This window comes from Oculina patagonica, chromosome 6, assembly GCF_052425735.1.
Source record: "Oculina patagonica isolate OP01 chromosome 6, crgOcupat, whole genome shotgun sequence".
In the NCBI taxonomy this organism is placed as follows: Eukaryota; Metazoa; Cnidaria; class Anthozoa; order Scleractinia; family Oculinidae; genus Oculina; species Oculina patagonica.
In genome coordinates, this window is record NC_135763.1 from 11244123 (window position 1) to 11258878 (window position 14756).

The following is a 14756-nucleotide window of genomic DNA, read 5'->3' on the forward strand; positions in this document are numbered from 1 at the left end:
GAGAGTGCAAATTGACACTTGAGCCCACACACACACAGCAGCATGTCGCTTTAGACAACGGACGCAAAAGAGCACAATGGCGTTTGGTGAAGTCGCAAAGAAAATGAGTTAGTTTTGGTCTTAAAAAGCTGTTTTTCTGTTGGCGATAAAGTTCAAAACTAGTTCTTTACTGAGTTTGCCTTTTTAAGGAAGCATGGATCACAGAGATGGCGCGGTAAGACATTTTGTAGGCATCTTGATCTTGCTGTGGCCGATCAGCGTCCTACGATAACCTTGGCGTTTTCCTTTGAATGTTTGTTTATTTTATGCACATCCGTTGCTCAAAAATGCTCTTGAAAAGCTTATCTTCTTGATCTTTTTTCATTACTTAACGGTTTTTAAGCATAAAACGCTTCTGCTGTGATAAAAGCACATAAAATGCTAGACTATTTAGCAGACTGTACTGTACATATGCTGGTCGCAAACATGTGAGTTTTCATTTTACATGACAGTTCATATTGTATGCTTCCATGGTCTTGGGATCTTTCCTTGAAGAGTCTTTTCTTGAAAAATTGGGAAGAAAAAGACTATCAATTGTAGAAATTCCTGCTTGAACACAAGATCAACTTTGCTAGACAACCTAAACAAACTTTCCTCTTTTGACTGTTTGTCAGATTTGTTTCTGTTCCTCATTTTTGTGTAGACCACTCCTCCGTACTTGTCTGGCTACAGAGGATATGGCATAGACTCGCCACACAGGGCTAGCATTCGTTCTACGTCTTCGTTTCCTGGTGCGACTGGATCAGTGTCTTCATTTCATGACAATCTTCAGTCATCTCCCAGAGGAACTGTTCCTCAAACTAACAGCAGAGGTAAAGTTATGTTCATTTTTGCAACCACGAAAACACCACTGAAATAATACTATTAATGAATAAACCAAAAAAAGCTGATGTGTTTAGGGTCACCAGGGCTTAAAAAAGGTGCTGTCAGGTACTCAGGGTCTCCAGGACAAGTAGATTTTCCTTCCAACTGAGTAACTTTTCATGCTTTCTTGCCCAGTCGACAATGGCCCTGGCAAACTGTCTGCCATTGAACTAAATCATACTGAAAAGAAAACTAGAACAAGCATGCAACTACTGTGCGAGCAAATGGGTTGCACCAAATTGGTTTTAGTTCAGTTTCATACATTTTGAAAATCACTGTCAGTGGTACAGAACACTTCCAGGGATGTAGCCAAGAAAACACTAAGCCAGCTCATCAACAAGCCCAGCTGGCTTTTCTGGCCTTGGCAGCTCTAAAAGTTTCCTACATGTAAGTCGTTGTTTTCATGTGAAATTACAGCTGGATTTATCTTTCAGTCGGTGAAATTAGCCGGCAGCCAGCTCGGAGCGACATCCCTGCACTTCTTGAATGATGATCAATGTGTTCTGGTTCAATTTGGTATTTTTCTTTGCTCTGACATATGGTAATATAATAAATATCAAAGAAAGGAAAATACCAGATTGTACCAAGAGTATGGTTGAACTATGATATAATTATGCAAACATCCAGTACAAAGAAAATGTATCCAGCAGTGATTGCGACTGTTAGTATTGATGTAATTGTTTTTTTTTCTGGTGATGTGAAAAGGAAAAACGATCCCTAATTTCCCTTATGATCACCATCTGCATCTAATTTTGTGGTTTTACCCTTTTTTGTAAATATTGTACTTAAGTTTGTTGCAGTACCCATTATTTATTTTTGTCTTACACTTTGTTAATAGCTGTGGTGTCAGCTCTGAAGGGACTGCAAGAAAAGATTCGCAAACTGGAGTTGGAGAGAGCAGATGCAGAGGATAACTTAAAAAAATTAGCTACTGAGTCCAGACATTACAAAGATACGCTACAAAAAGAGTTAACTGTACGAGAATCTACACAAGGCGTTATTGCAAGACAAAACAAACGTAGGTTACTAACTCAAATATTTGTCTGTCATTGACTATTATCAAACGTTTTTAACAACGTTTGTTTGAAACTCTTATAAAGATGTTTCGGCCGAGAATCTTCGGCCTTCCTCGGTTTTGAAAAAAGCCAACAGCTTACAACGGTTACATTATGCGCGTGCGAGAGTGTCTTGCAGAACACGCGTGACATGGCGAAAGCGCGCGATCGCTGCGCGAGACTTTAAATGTCACACTAGCGACTTGTAAATGTCGGGAATGTCAATATGTTCATTTCCCGCGTTCTGGTCCCTTAGAGAATGCCATGCCTCAAGGAAGAGCCTCTTGTGATAGTCCGTCATCCTAGCCACGATGGTTGCCTGGTCGAAATCCAGGTTACTGTTTGTTTGTTTTATACAGTGGGGGCAGGCAGCTGATGCGGTGGCCTACCCGTAATGGTTTAAGCACATTTCACTCTGGATTCAGTACTTTAGACTGAAGTGCTGGCTGGGGTCAATGTGTTTGTACATGTACATGCAGTATCTTGACAAGAGTGAAAACACTCGCAGCCAGATTTTCACTCCATCCAAAGGTATAAAGGGGTGCTGGTGAGCTCTTTGGGTAATAAGACAAAATACTGGAGGGTAAACTGAAAGAGGCTTAGCATCTCATCCAGGGGGAGCAGCAATACACATAGTCGCTTCATGGTATGGAAACCAGAAGGCTTGTGACAATGTCGTCTTTGTGGGCCATTTTGGCCCAAGAGTGACTTAACCCTTTTCTTAACTGTTTGTACTGTTGTAGCAGACATGTATAGATACTTCTCATTTGAAAGAGATCAGTTTTTTTATTTTTTGTCTCTTGTTTAGTAATCATTGTAACCTCTTGAAAACAAGTTAGAAATTAAAAAAAAAAAAATTAAAACCAGAAACAGACCTTAAACCACAATAAATATTTTGGTTTGCTTGTACAGCTTGTGCACAAAGCTGCGCTCTTAGTATAATTGCAGGGTACCCGAAAGCTCTTATGTAAAAAAACTTGGGTGCTCTACTCTTAAAAGCTTTCATGATGGCAAAGTTTTACAAGTCGCCTTATAGTGCCTATGAAGTAAAATTTAATTGATGCTTATTTGAAAGACTTTTACAAATAGAGAAGAATGATTTTTACCGTTTTGAAAGATCTTCTTTCGTTTAGGAGATATTCAAGTTTTTGTGTTATGCAAATGAGGAAAGTGATGACGTGTCGTCATAAATTGTTCCAATAAAAGATAGATCATAAAATCAAGGATATCTCTGAAAATATAAGAGTGATATTTTTGAAACTTGGCATCAGTAGTGACCTTACTCAAAGGTGCAAGATGGTTCATACTATGATGTAACTATGGCAACACTCTCGGTTCCAGTGTCTTTCTGTCATAAACCAATTATCTCCATTTGCAACCCTTTTTAAGTGCAACAGGGGAACTGGCTTGGTACACACATTATGCCCATAGTACCCTAACTCTCCTCATTAGCCTGTTGGGAACGAATCATCTTTGGTTAAGCAAAAACTGGGGATGTCAGTTTTTATTATAATAGGTATTTGCAGCAAAACTGTTGCCATGGCAATGGCACAACGGGTGTCATTTTGTGTCTTTTGTGGGGTTCATTAATGGTGACAAGTTTGAAGAGCGCAGCTCAAATATTCCAAGAGGTATTCTTGATTCAGTGCTTCATCTTTTTGTGGAACAATTAATGATGTCATCACTTTCCTCATTTGCATAATACAAAAAAAGATATCACAAAAAGGAAAACACCATTCTTATTTATTTTAAAAAGCCTTTAAAATAAACAGCAATTATTTTTTTACTTCATAGGCACTTTAAGACAAAAGTAAGTCGCCTATGGCATTCGGGCTCTGCTAGAGCACAGCTCTGATGCAAGGTGAATTTGTCAGACACATGTTATACATTCTGTTTGTTTATGTGCAATGTCTTTTTTAGAGCTAGAAGATGATCTTCAAGGCGCTGAAGCTCGATGTAACTTATTAGAGAAACAGCTGGATTACATGCGTAAGATGGTTCAAACAGCTGAAACAGATCGAGACACTGCAATACAAAGGTCTGCACTGGTGGCCAAACAAGCAACTCAACAGTCATCTGAAGAGATCAGAGGACAGCTTGAAAAACTAGCAGGACTTGAAAGAGATCACATGAAATTGACAGCATCACAATCTATTGCTGAAGTGAGTTCTTGTGTCAATGCACTGACCAATCGCTATGTCCCATTTAAAGATTAAAAATTGAATGCAAAATGTGTCTTTTAAGTCATACAGCAAGATTTGATTCTAATGCTTCTCTTGAAAGTTTGAATGTGCAGATGAAACAGCAGAAATTCCGGCTACAAATTAGGTTATTGTTGTAAAATACTATTTACTTAATTAGTAGGTTTGCCTACGTACATGTAACTTAGCTGTACTAATCAAGTGTTTTGTACATGCACATTGTATATTGTGATTAATAATAATAATAATAATAATAATAATAATAATAATAATATCTTTTTTAAAAAAAGACTTCTGGATTAGAGTAATTATAAAAGAAACTCTTGCCGGTGTGACTCTGAAGATGACTTCTGCTCAGGTTCTCAAAAACGTCAGTCACCAACAACAGTTCTTTTCAAAACTACTCTCACCCAGATCACCCAGAAAAGAGGTACTGACCCCTTTGCCCATCGCCATACTCCAAGAAGTTCTGTCACCAGGGCTTGACACTAACTTGTTAACTCACTGGTTTACTCGCTAGTGACATGTCAGATTTTACTAGCCAAAAGTAATTTTTCACTAGTCAGGCATATTGATTTCTATCAAGAACAGTTGACTTTTCCGAGTTTTTCGCTTGCCAAATGGCTAATAGGAATGCTAAACCTGGTAGCCAAAACCTAAATTTTAGTAGCCTTTGGCTAGTTGGCTACCGTTAGTCTCGAGCCCTGGTCACAATATCCAATATTGCAGCACCAGGTTTAAAGTACGATGGCCGTTGTTCATCAAATCAGATAATTAGTCAGAGGGGATCTTTGCAGTCTATGCTTTACTATAATTATTACAGTTGAACCTCGCTATTTCAAACTCGGTTATTTTGAATTCCCCGCTATTTCGAACAAAAACCCATTTTCCTTGGATTGGGCTTTCAGTCATTCACTATCGGCTATTTTGAACTCTTGCTATTTCGAACTGTTTTTAATTTCCCATGACGGTTCAAAATAGTGGGGTTTAACTGTATTCACAAACTGAAAGTACTTGATTGTACTAACATTCAGTATGTTTCTTTGTATTGTGTCTGTTTGATGATAAATTGTGACTCCCTTAATCTTGTTTTGCAGACTAAAATAAGAGAATTAGAAGATAAACTACGAGAGGAGGCTCATCACAGAAAACTAGTGCAGGATAAGACTGCCGAGGTTGTTCGTAATTATCAGAAAGTTACAGTAACTGTTGTAGTTGAAGTTATGATGTCATTTTAACTACAGCATGTGCCGTTGCAGATCAATAGGCTGGAAAGGGTGGAGATGGCAGGGGAGGGCCCACCTTGCCTTCTCCTTTACTCTCCCCCTTTACATGCTTGCCAGCTTTCCTCTTCAATCTATCCTGGACTTCAGAACCTGCATACAGAAAGTACTAGACAGGAGCATTCTGAACCAGTACTTGATAGATCTTGGGGAGGGGCTTTAGCAGGGCTGCAAATAACAGTCGGTCATCAGACATTGGCCGACCAAAATTTTGCTCTTGTCCGACGAAATCCCAAGTGTGGTCGGACATGATGTCCGGACAATTTTTTGATCATAAATCATTTTACGACAACAATGAATAAAATTCAACCTTTTGTTTTTGGTGATGTCCAACCAAAATTTTGTTTTGTCCAACCAAGATGGGGTCTCTGTAGGACATATGTCCTTTCAAGTGAAAAAATTATTTGCAGCCCTGTTTAGGGGATCTGACCATCCTTTCCCTTTTTGTTGAAAGAATGTGAGACCTGAAGGGCCGAAATACAATATCCCCCCAAAACTCCTGCAGGCAAGGAAACTTCACACCTTCACTCCTCCCTTGACCTTTTGAGCACATCTTGATCTACACTGTGAACCTTGCCTTGTCACACTCTATTGGTTGGCATTAATTGAGTACTGTTCTACTAAGTCCATGCGTTTAAAATGTTAGTGGGGTTTAGAGTGTCTAGTTAAGATCAAAGCGTCCCTTGAAATACATTCTTTCTTGCAGTTGGAATCAGTTGCAGCGACGAACAGAATACTCATGGACATGGCTTCTCCACCACCAAAGGCGAAAAAGAAAAAGCGAAAGGTACTTTAAAGGACTGAGTCACGGATTTTTGTTAAATTTAGGCATGGGAAATAACCATCAAATTCGCTGAAATATTAAAACAACCGCTTAAAACAGTGAAGAGAAAATTTCAAAAACACAGCAAATGCAAAAGAAGGTACGGATGGCCAAAAGTGACGAAGATTCAAATGGATTGCGATATGGGTTTTTGAAATATTGTTAGGCTGAACAGTTTTCAAAGTTAATTCGTTTGCTTGTAACTTAACATTGTAACGACCGGGATTGGGAAACAAATTTGGTTGCAACGAAGCTATGATTTTGTCATTTAGATCCACAGGAGTAATTTCTTGGCAAACATTAAGATTCATGGCGAGTATTTGGCAAAACTAATAAACTTAACTAAGCGGCGACACAGTCCCTTTAATGTCGATAGTTATTCCCGTTTCCGCTTTGCCATACAGGTGCTCTAAGGCTATTAATAGAAACTTTTTTCTCTTTTTAATGACATTTTCAGCCTCCAAGGCCTAAGCCGAGAACATCAACGCAACCCGCTAAACCTTCGGATCATTATCATTTAAACTTAGGAAATATCCCATTTGTTGTTGGCCAGGTACGTATCGCGGGGTTATTGATATATTCTAACTATAGTAGACCTATAGAAAATCTGTCTGTCTTACTTAGATCGTCGCGCCACCTGTGAAAAAGTGTCTGTTGGGTGACGAACAAGTAACGGTTTCAAAGTATACTATACGGACTCTGCGAAAAAATAGGGACTGCTCGTAGTCTAGCATATTGCAGGCTATGTCTGTAGAAGTATGTAAGGCAATTGTGATATTTTCAAGACCAGCCAAAGAAAATCTGTGTCATCAAACCGGGACAGTAAGTGTTGATTGTTGATCACGAAAAAGCACGAGTACTTAAAGAAGCTTCGTCACAGGGATTCAGCAGATTTTTGGTCATAACTGTTTTGAAATGAAAAACGTTATCTTTGAACATTTAAAGGAAGATATAACCATAATTTTCGGAAAGACTTCAAACCACGGCTATAAAGATCGATTTTTTTTGAAGACGTGCGGAAATAAGTTGAAAAGTTTAGCGTCAATTTTTAAAGTAACATGATGAGATTTTTAGAGAAATTGACAAACTGAAACTTTCTAAACGGACGTCTCGCGTTTAATTCTTTCCCCGCAAGAGGAAGGCCTGAGATCCGGCCTGTAAAATTCCCTAGTGATGACGTAGCTCTACAGGCAAGTACCGACCAATCAGAGACACTACACTGATTTTTTGTGAGTGCTACGTCATCTTCAGGCGTCGAAGATTGTTACGAATTGAGCGCGCTATTAAAGGGGTACTCAGCTTACTATGTAGCCCGGGGGGGGGGGGGGGCTACTCCCTATAATGGCCTATACGAGGAGGCTCCGCCCGAAAGGGGTACCTTTTTCAGGCTTCAGGTATATAAAAGGGTAGGGATTTCACAAGTTTAGGTATACGAAAGGGTATGGAAATCTGTCATTTAGGTTTTTGAAAGGGCCTTTAATTAAAATATTTCGAACAGATGAAATTAATGGCTGTATTATTTCAATTTATTAAGCGCTACTTGAAAATGACAAGAAAACGTCATGTTTTAAGTCTATACCATGACTTTCAGGTATATGAAAGGGGTACCTTTTTTCACTAAAAGGTATACGAAAGGGGTACAATTTCTGGCAAAATGGTATATAAAAGGGAAAGGGGTAAGAGCTCGGGGCGGAGCCTCCCCGTACAAAACTTTATTGGGTACCCCCCCTGGGCTATGTAGAGGCCTGCGCCAACCATTGAGGCTGGGGTTGGCAAATCTGTTGTACCTAACTGATCTCCACCAAGAAGAGGCATTCTTATCATAAAGGAAGCTAGGCCAAATGACCATGGAACGTTGTTTTCTTTTTTTTTTTTTCAGTCAACAACAAAGTCACACTCACTTGGCGCCAATGTACAGACCGTGCTGTCTTTAATGAAGGCTCACAACCCGGCGCTGTGTAACGCTGCCGCACGACGGGCTCAGAAGCGACACACACAGACCGCGGGCTCAACAAGCACCAGCGATTCAGATAATGCTTTTGATGAGCTACTCACGGGGCTCCAGGATGAGTTCGGACACATAACTTTGTACGTGTTAAAGTGTTTTAGCTTGTGAAGTAACTTACCACCGTTTTAGCATTAAGCGGAGCACGTTAACAGTGTTATTGCAGGCATTTTTCTCTACATTTACCACGTTTAATGTGAGACTACTATAAAAGCCCATGCACAAAACAGAGAACAGCCATTGAGTTGCACCGCTCTTTCCTGTCCTGTTCCTGGTTTTCACTAGCGACGGAGTCAGAGTCGTAAATGCGCGTACGACCTAGTGAAAACCGGAAATCGAAATCGTAAGCGGAGTCTTAAGCTCGACGGAATCGGAGTCTGAAGAATCAAAACGTTTTAATTTTTTTTTTCGATTCCGCTTATGACTTCATTGATAACTAGATTGTCGAAGTCGCAAGCATAAGCGGAAAACAAACCAATCACAATTCTAGCTCTCAGGCCTGAGTACATCCTGGTCTTTTTGCTTACGACTCCGACAATTTAGGTTTCACTAGATCATAATCGATGGAGTCAAAAGTGGAATCGGAAATCTGCTTACAATTCCGTCGGTTTGATTTTTATTACATCAAAACGCCCTGCGCTTCTGATTACGTCTTCGACTCCGTCTCCGTCGCTGGTGAAAACCAGCCTTTGAAAAGCTTTTGGCTTTTACAACCCAGTCACGTGATCGTGTCAATCGTATTACGACGACAGCAAATATAGTTACAGACATTTGCTTATTTATGATTGACACAAAGCATTGGAGTAAGGAAATGATCGTTTCAAACTAGATTAACAGGCATATCATGGCAAATATATGGGAGTAAAGTGAAAACAAGTTCAGCTTTAAGTTAACGTTTATTTGCAAATATATTTATTCACAGCGAGCATCGCGAACTGTCTCGTCAAATACAAGAATCTGATGATCCGAGAATACAAGAAGACCTCAGACGAGAGCTGGAAAACTTAGAAGCTCGCATGGAGGCGAAAGGAGAACAAATAGCAATGGTGCGACGACAGCAACAAAAGGTCAAGAGACAGCGCAAGCAACAAAAGACCAGGCCAGCGGCAAGACCCAAGAGCGCAAGCGCTGTTCTTCCGGCGAGTGGCGGAGAAGTTGAAGTTATAACGACTGTTAAAACGAAAGCGGCAAAAACTACACGTTCAGGAGGGACCGGAGCGAAGAATACTTTAACTGTTTTTAAAGGAATGAAGACGCTTCAAAATTCGTTAGGAAAGAATCAATATCACTGGGACTAGAAATGGGTCGAGGGTGGGGTGGGTGGGAGACTGAGAAATTAAGTTGTTTGTGGGGTGGGGGTGGGTGGGTGGATTAAGGGTATAGTGGGAGAACAGATTTTTGTCGTGCAACTAGAGAAGTTATTATATCGACCTTGTGTCAGGATCTTCATTGACTTGTGTTCCCTTCTAGCCTTAAAAATCCAAACTAACTTTCAAAGAAATACCCGTATCTGACACCCACAAAGGAGATTTCGTATTTCAATCTCGACATTGAACTTTATTTATGATGCTTTACTTATAACTGAATTTTTCACAGGACATGTATCTCGACATCCCCCTAAATATATCCTTATCAAATTATATCTTGCACAGTAACTTATTTTAAACTTGCAATATAGTATTTCCTTTCTGAAAAACTGTGTAATTATGTAAATGGAGAACCGTATGAGATATTATGAGATATATTAATAAATGTACGAAAGAACTCACTCGTGTGATCATGTGATGGTTTGTCAACCCTGATTTCAACACAGGCAATTTCTTATTAGTCTCTATACATTTTTACAGTATTCTACAAGTTCGAATGACTTTTTTCATTACGCGACTAAGAGAATTGACACTGCTTATGATTTAAATCAGCTAGTCAAAGTGCCTTATTGAAGGTCCAGGATTTTTTTAATATGGACTTTCACTATTTTTTAAATACACTGTTAACTTGAGCTATTCAATATATTTTTCTTCAATTTTTGTACCAACCTTAAAATTCGGTTCAAAACCTTTTGAAAAAATAACTTTCCCTTTCCCTCACGATCGTTTGAACTAACTAAAATTCGGTTCAAACCTGAAATAGCTTCCTTTCCAGCGTCGAGGGGGAGCTGTTTTTTTTCTAACAACTCTTTTTCAGAAGTCGCGTAATAACACGTATCAATACAAGCTTGCCCGAGATAGTTAAAAATACCTAACAAAATTTAAATTCTTGAAATGTTTCGTCCGTATTTACATTTCTAGTACACTGTACGATTGAGGGCCGGTTAAAAATGTCAGTCAACAGAACTAAGGATACGATTTGTTGATTTCCGACAAAATTCTAACTAATCAGTGGCCCTCGGTGAGGAGAATTACTCGTAGTTACTTGAAGGGGCTAATTAAAATCGCTGTCTTTGTACCACTTATGTTTGTGAAAATCAAGTGAAAACGGTAAATAAGGTCGAGCGCAACTTGCAAAATAGGACTCTGTGTGTTTGGTGCTGTCAATGAAACTAAACTAATTAATTTTCCTAATTGGTATGGTGTTGACCAAGGGAAAACTGACTTAATCACAGTTTAAGAACAGTGAAGTCAAGTACTAGATAGGTGGATTAAGAATATGATCCATTGATGCAGTTATTTGACCAGATCAGAGGCACAAAAATCGTGCTTGGACATAGTCAGAATTCGCCAGTGCGAGAAGTGTAATTGAGCATTTCACGCTTCAAAAGAACACTTTGATAAACGCCATGTTTTTGTCTTGTTCAATTGTTATTTAAATATTTGCGCTCTTCATCAGTGCTGGTCAAACATATTCAAACACAGTTAATCCTTCGACAAAAGAACTCATATATTCTGGACACAATGCGAAACACGGCCCGAAGGCATTGATTACGAACACATAGGCAAGAGGATTGAATTCGTTACGATCGATAACATGCAATCACAAAATAGAAAAGAGCCGAATTGAAAGTGCGAAAGACAACAATACAGTACAAACAATGTGCAGAGACATGAAAGATCTTCGTCTCTATCTACACGAGTGAGTTTATGGTGCAACGTGGAGGGTTTTTGTTTAGCAATGGTTCAAAGAAGGCCTGAGGGCAGCTTTTAACAACGGAATTATTATGTCAGTTGAGTGTCCAGCAAGTACGGTCCAAAGGTGGTACCCTATTACTCCAGCGGGTAAGTTTACAATTCAATTGCCTCCATGCATCTTGATTAAGTTGTAATGATTTTGTGCCTTTGCTTATGTTTGCTATATATATTTACCAAGAATCGAGTTGTAAAGAGCTACTGCCAGACAAATTTGGCTCACTTTAGGTTTGTAAACAATTGACGCCGAATCAGTCGTTAGTTTCTTTGGTATAGTGTTTCGTTTGGATGGCGAGGCCACCATTACACAACTTGTTACATGTAGTTAAAACTGATTGTCTTTGAGATGAACTTTTTCTCTGTGCCGTCAGTTACTTAAAAAACATCTTTAGCCATAAATATGTTTGGATAGTGCCAGAAGCTATACAATCTGTCATACAATGCAGTACCATTTAATTTAGTTGTTTTTAGATCAGCGGAAAGAGGGTCTGTGAACCATTATCTTGAGTATCTTGAAAAACTTCAGTGATTCTCCTCTCATGCTGAATATTTGAAAAGCGACGGGCTAGTCACAACTTCTTCTACTCATTAGACAGGAGTGCGTTAATGAAAAACAGTTGACTTATCTGACGAGGCCGCGGAGCCCAGCAGATATTTTGATACTGCAGTTGTCTGGCAAATCAGACCATAGAAAAAAATCGCGTAAAACAAAGACAAGGTGGTCTCTTCCATGCGCTTGTTATCAAACTAACTGTGTTCAAGGTTACCAGATCACTTTAACAACTTGGCGTGTGTTTTGAAACATATTGCGGTAGTTTCTCAAAGTATATATTTAGCATATGCATGTTTTAGATAAAAGATGATGGGTGCAGCAATGATACACCTGAAATGTGCTTGCACTAAGTCGCCTTTACAATAAAAGCGTGGAGGGTAACACCAAACACCAAGAGTGTTTCAGGGGTGTCTGCAAGTAGCCTATGATATATCCAAGGGATCCCCTTTAATGCAACAACGTTCATTATTACTGTATACTCGAATATACTTGTTCAAAATTGGAATTTAACACAGATATCATTTAAAGCACAACCCACAAAATTAATTTTTATAAGCTCTTCCAATGAGATAAGGATTGTCAACATTTCGTCAGAGTTCGAGACTTTGAGTCTCGCCAGAGCCCGCTTGAGACTGCTACTTGAAGCTGAGTCAAGTCTTTTCATTCTTTTCTGATCCTCGAATTACACTTCTGGGAATTTTAGTCAGTACAGGTCGGTACCGTGATTGTACTGATACAGGCCCGTAGGATGGATTCTGTTGAGGGGGGTTCTTTTTTTTTTGGGAGGTATTTTTTAGCGCTGCTAACACGAGCACCGAAGGCGCGAGCTTCTAGGGGGGTCTAAAATTTTGCAAATTTAGGTTCTCTCAAGTGCAATTTCCTGCATTTTTGACATCATGTCTGACGTGGAATGCATTTTCCTTCAATATTAGCTCTTCGGAAAGTAATTTTCATTCTAATCAGTAAAATGTTCAGAAATGAGTGTGTGCATTTAGACATCTTGAAAATTTGGTTTCTGACAAATGCGCATGCTTGCTTGTCCAGCCAACTATCGCTAGTTCTGATTGCCGCGGGCACCACGACAAGGATGGATAGCAAGACGAACATCAATTAACCGATCCAAACTCATTTAATGTGCCAAAATGTTGCGGTTTCCTCCGATAATCACAGTCTTTTGATTGTTTTTTGCAATTTTTTTTTTACCTTTTCAACCCCCCAAAAATGCCGCCTTAAAAATTTTTAGGGGTTTCGTTCGAACCCCCCCCCCCCCCTCCCACCTATCATTCCTTGGGGCATCGTTGATGAGTTTCTTCAACTATTCTCACCACTTGTCTGCTTCTCAATTAAAGAGAACTTCGACTGATATTTTTACTCCAAAATCGTGATTAGCTTATAGTGGTCACCGTTTTGTTGATCAGAGTAAAACAACAACAACAACATTAACAACAACTTTATTCCGATTGTAACTTTACAAAATTAAAACAAAAAGTCACTTATACTAAAATGATCTGAATGATTTCAAGTATTTTCTGGTTAAAGGAAATAATCTCTTAGGGTACAAAGCTTGCGAAGCAAAAAACAATTCACACCTAAAAACAAAACATGACAAGTTTATTCCTAAACTAAAATAAACGGTGTCGATAAAAGAAGCCTGTAAGTGTGAGAGGCGCGGTGGCGTAATGCGCAGGACGCTAGACTCTGTATTGAGTGGTCCGGGTTCGAGCCCTGGACAGGGCACTACGCTGTGTTCTTGGACAGGACACTTCACTCCATACAGTGCTTCTCTACACCAAGGGGTATAAATGAGTACGATTGACTAGTATCCCATCCAGGGGGAAGTAGAAATGCTCCTAGTCGCTTCATGCTACGGAAACCGGGATAAGCTCCGACCTGAAGCCTGGGCGACTAGGCTCGTACGTAGACTTTGCCTAAGTAAGACCGATGTTTGAAACGTTTGTCCTTGTGTTGCCTGGGGCCCGTTTCTCGAAGGTCCCGAAAAGTTTTCGCACCCGCAAAGTCATAACAAAATCTCAAACCTTATAATTACCGAACTGTTTAATTCCATGATATTTTTCATATGAACAGAGGTTTCCCTTATACAAAGTTTCAGGGCCTCTACACTTCTCTGAGTTAAAAATACAGGGAATTTAAAATGGCTTTACGGGCCCGAATAGTTTTTGAGGCTTTCGAGAAACCGGCCCCTGGACCCATCCACTGAATCGAAGCCGGCTTTGTTTCTTCTCAACGCCAGAAAAATAGCCACGTCTTTGTCAGATCGCCAGCTCGGTTGTGCTTTAGTTGAGTACAAATTATATAAAACAAAAAACCTCTTCAACCAGGCTAGTCCACCCTCATAATAAATAAATAAATCAGTTCGTAGTGTTAGTCTTTTCCACAGTCGTAAATTCCATGTTTGGGAGAAACGAGTTTTGGGTGTTGTTTTTTTCAGCGGACAAAAGAATCTTAAAAGCAATTTAAGAACTAACCGATCCAATGATTCATTGCAGGTAAAAGGCAAAAGCGGTTTTTTTGCGTTTTATCTCGTTGTGCGAGTGCCCAGGCGGAAATGAAAGACTGAATACTGACTTGCCGTTCTGGTTACATTCAGAATATTTAATGGCAGATGTAATAACACTAAGGAAAATTTCCTTTTTAAAATATATGGTTGATGGCATTCAACTATAACGTCATGGGCCACAGTCATGCAAATTTAAACGATTTCAGAGACAATACTGTCCAATAGCTTGTACAACAATCAAATAGCTTCAAATCAAAGGCTTGAGTGGTTTTCAAAAGCATTGTTTTTGGTTC

General features: G+C 39.4%; 1 protein-coding gene across 2 annotated transcripts; it reads left to right on the forward strand.

Moving 5' to 3' along the window:
* The first annotated feature begins 53 nt into the window (after positions 1 to 53).
* Positions 54 to 9597, forward strand: LOC144658683 (centrosomal protein of 57 kDa-like). Of its 2 annotated transcripts, none has more exons than XM_078519150.1 (9): positions 54 to 214; positions 683 to 851; positions 1742 to 1921; positions 3879 to 4120; positions 5257 to 5337; positions 6149 to 6229; positions 6723 to 6818; positions 8145 to 8353; positions 9193 to 9597. In XM_078519150.1, exons 1-9 carry the CDS (start codon positions 194 to 196, stop codon positions 9566 to 9568), a joined length of 1455 nt encoding a protein of 484 aa, XP_078375276.1. In that variant the 5' UTR covers positions 54 to 193; the 3' UTR covers positions 9569 to 9597. The 2 variants fall into 2 exon arrangements, with proteins under 2 accessions (XP_078375276.1, XP_078375277.1); XM_078519151.1 differs by having other exon boundaries at positions 55 to 214; positions 5257 to 5334.
* Positions 9598 to 14756: the final 5159 nt, after the last annotated feature.

What these genes read in the sequence shown, in the direction of transcription:
- LOC144658683 (XM_078519150.1), top strand. Translation starts at nt 194, where the DNA reads ATGGATCACAGAGATGGCGCG. An exon ending in TGGATCACAGAGATGGCGCG is followed by an intron (nt 215 to 682) that starts GTAAGACATTTT and finishes ATTTTTGTGTAG; the next exon opens with ACCACTCCTCCGTACTTGTC. An exon ending in TCCTCAAACTAACAGCAGAG is followed by an intron (nt 852 to 1,741) that starts GTAAAGTTATGT and finishes CTTTGTTAATAG; the next exon opens with CTGTGGTGTCAGCTCTGAAG.